This window comes from Oppia nitens, unplaced genomic scaffold (assembly GCF_028296485.1).
Source record: "Oppia nitens isolate AA-2021 unplaced genomic scaffold, nextdenovo-longstitch-racon4-pilon3 scaffold26_pilon_pilon_pilon, whole genome shotgun sequence".
NCBI lineage: Eukaryota > Metazoa > Arthropoda > Arachnida > Sarcoptiformes > Oppiidae > Oppia > Oppia nitens.
This window is the reverse complement of record NW_026533206.1, coordinates 343,258-345,103: the sequence shown is the minus strand read 5'-3', so window position 1 is coordinate 345,103 and position 1,846 is coordinate 343,258. Positions and strand designations below refer to the sequence as shown.

The 1,846-nt window shown below is 29.7% G+C and overlaps 1 protein-coding gene across 1 annotated transcript; it reads left to right on the top strand.

The window, feature by feature from the left end:
• LOC128954314 (uncharacterized protein F54H12.2-like) lies at window positions 1-1,326 on the top strand. Its single transcript, XM_054299892.1, has one exon. The coding sequence runs from the start codon at window positions 1-3 to the stop codon at window positions 1,324-1,326; it is 1,326 nt and encodes a 441-aa protein (XP_054155867.1).
• The last annotated feature ends 520 nt before the right edge of the window (window positions 1,327-1,846 follow it).

Here is a 1,846-nt window from a genome sequence, read left to right as displayed (position 1 = left end):
ATGACTACTATTCATCCATTGTCGTCTTTAATGACTTTACCGGAGTTGGATATATTTGGTGTCCCTCCAACTCAATTAATGATTGAAAAAGATATACAAACAGATCACAGACCGCTAACTACAATAAAAGCTGATTCACCCATTGAATTTGAAATAACTACTGGAATCAATGAATATATCAATTTAAATAAATCTGAATTGTACCTATGTTTGCAAATTGAGTTAACTAAAACTGAATCACCCGATATTACGGCTGACGATTGGAAAAAAATATCACCCGTTAATTATTTATTAAACTCATTTATAAAACAAATAGATGTAAAAATAGGTCAAACAACTATCACCAGTTCATCTATTAATTATCCATATATTGCTTATTTTGATGCATTACTTAATACATCTTCTCAATCAAAGTCAACACATATGCAAACATCAATGTGGGTTAAAGATAGTTACCCATTTAATGATCATAACTTAGAGCGACAAAAACGGTTATCACCAAAAGGTAAAAAACTAGCAGTTAGCCGTCATATTGAATTGTATGGAAAATTACATTTGGATTTATCTCAACAATTAAAATCACTAATAGGTGGTGTAACTATTAATATAAAAATACATCCAAACTCTCCCGATTTCTACTTAATGTATGATAAATCTATTGTTCCAAAAGTTAACATTATAGATACTAGACTTTATATTCATCGGTCAATTGTTCATTCACAAGTAGTACTAGCACATAATAAAATGCTTGAAGAAGATAAACCTGCACTATATTTTATTACCCGCCGTGAAGTAAAAACATGTACTATACCAAAGGATAGTATTGATTATTGTTTGAATAATGTTGAGAGTGGTGTTCTACCTAGGAAGCTGTATATATCATTTGTTAGTAATGATGCTTATAACGGCTCTCAAACACTTAATCCATTTTATTTTAAACACTATAGTTTACGGCATATTGCTTGTTATTTAAATGGTCAACAGTACCCGCATAAACCGTATACACCTGACTTTCAAAATGATAAATATATTAGAGAATACTTTAGTTTATTTGAAGTTAGTAATCAGCTGAGCCATACTACTTGTGACATTACAAAAGATGAATTTGCCGAAGGTTTTTCAATATTTGCATTTAATTTCATACCTGACCTATCAGATGGCGTTGCAAAAAGTGGTTATGTATCTCCATTACAAAGAGGTGGACTTAGAATTGAATTAAAATTTAATTACCCTTTAGCCGAACAAATAACTGCTTTAATATATTGTGAATACGATAGTTTAATTGAAATACAGAAAAACCGATTTGCTGTTAAAGACTTTTCATGAATACATTAGAAATAAATAAATATTTTCGTAGCTGTATCAAGTATTATGGCACCTATCCTAGAGATGAATTACCTAATACTATACCTAATAACAGTGGATTAATTGTAAATACAGATAAAGCTAATCAACCAGGAGAACATTGGGTTGCAATATATAAATATAATAACAGTGTAGTTTATTTTGATTCATTTGGCTTACCCCCACTACACAAAGAAATCATAAACTTTATAAAAGACAACAGTAGTAGTGGTTGGTTCTATAACACTATTAATTTTCAAAGTGTATACTCAACTACATGTGGAAAATATTGTGTATTTTTTCTATCAAATTATTTCAATGGCGCGAACTTTGATAACTTTTGTAAAATATTTACTTTCAGTAGTGATATTAATGATAAGTTGGCAGATATGTTATACAGATGGCAGCTGTAGCTTATCACATTTGTATAAAGATATACGTCAGTATAGAGTGGTTTATAAACAAATGGAGAAACTATATGACGAAAAACTATTGATAGTTT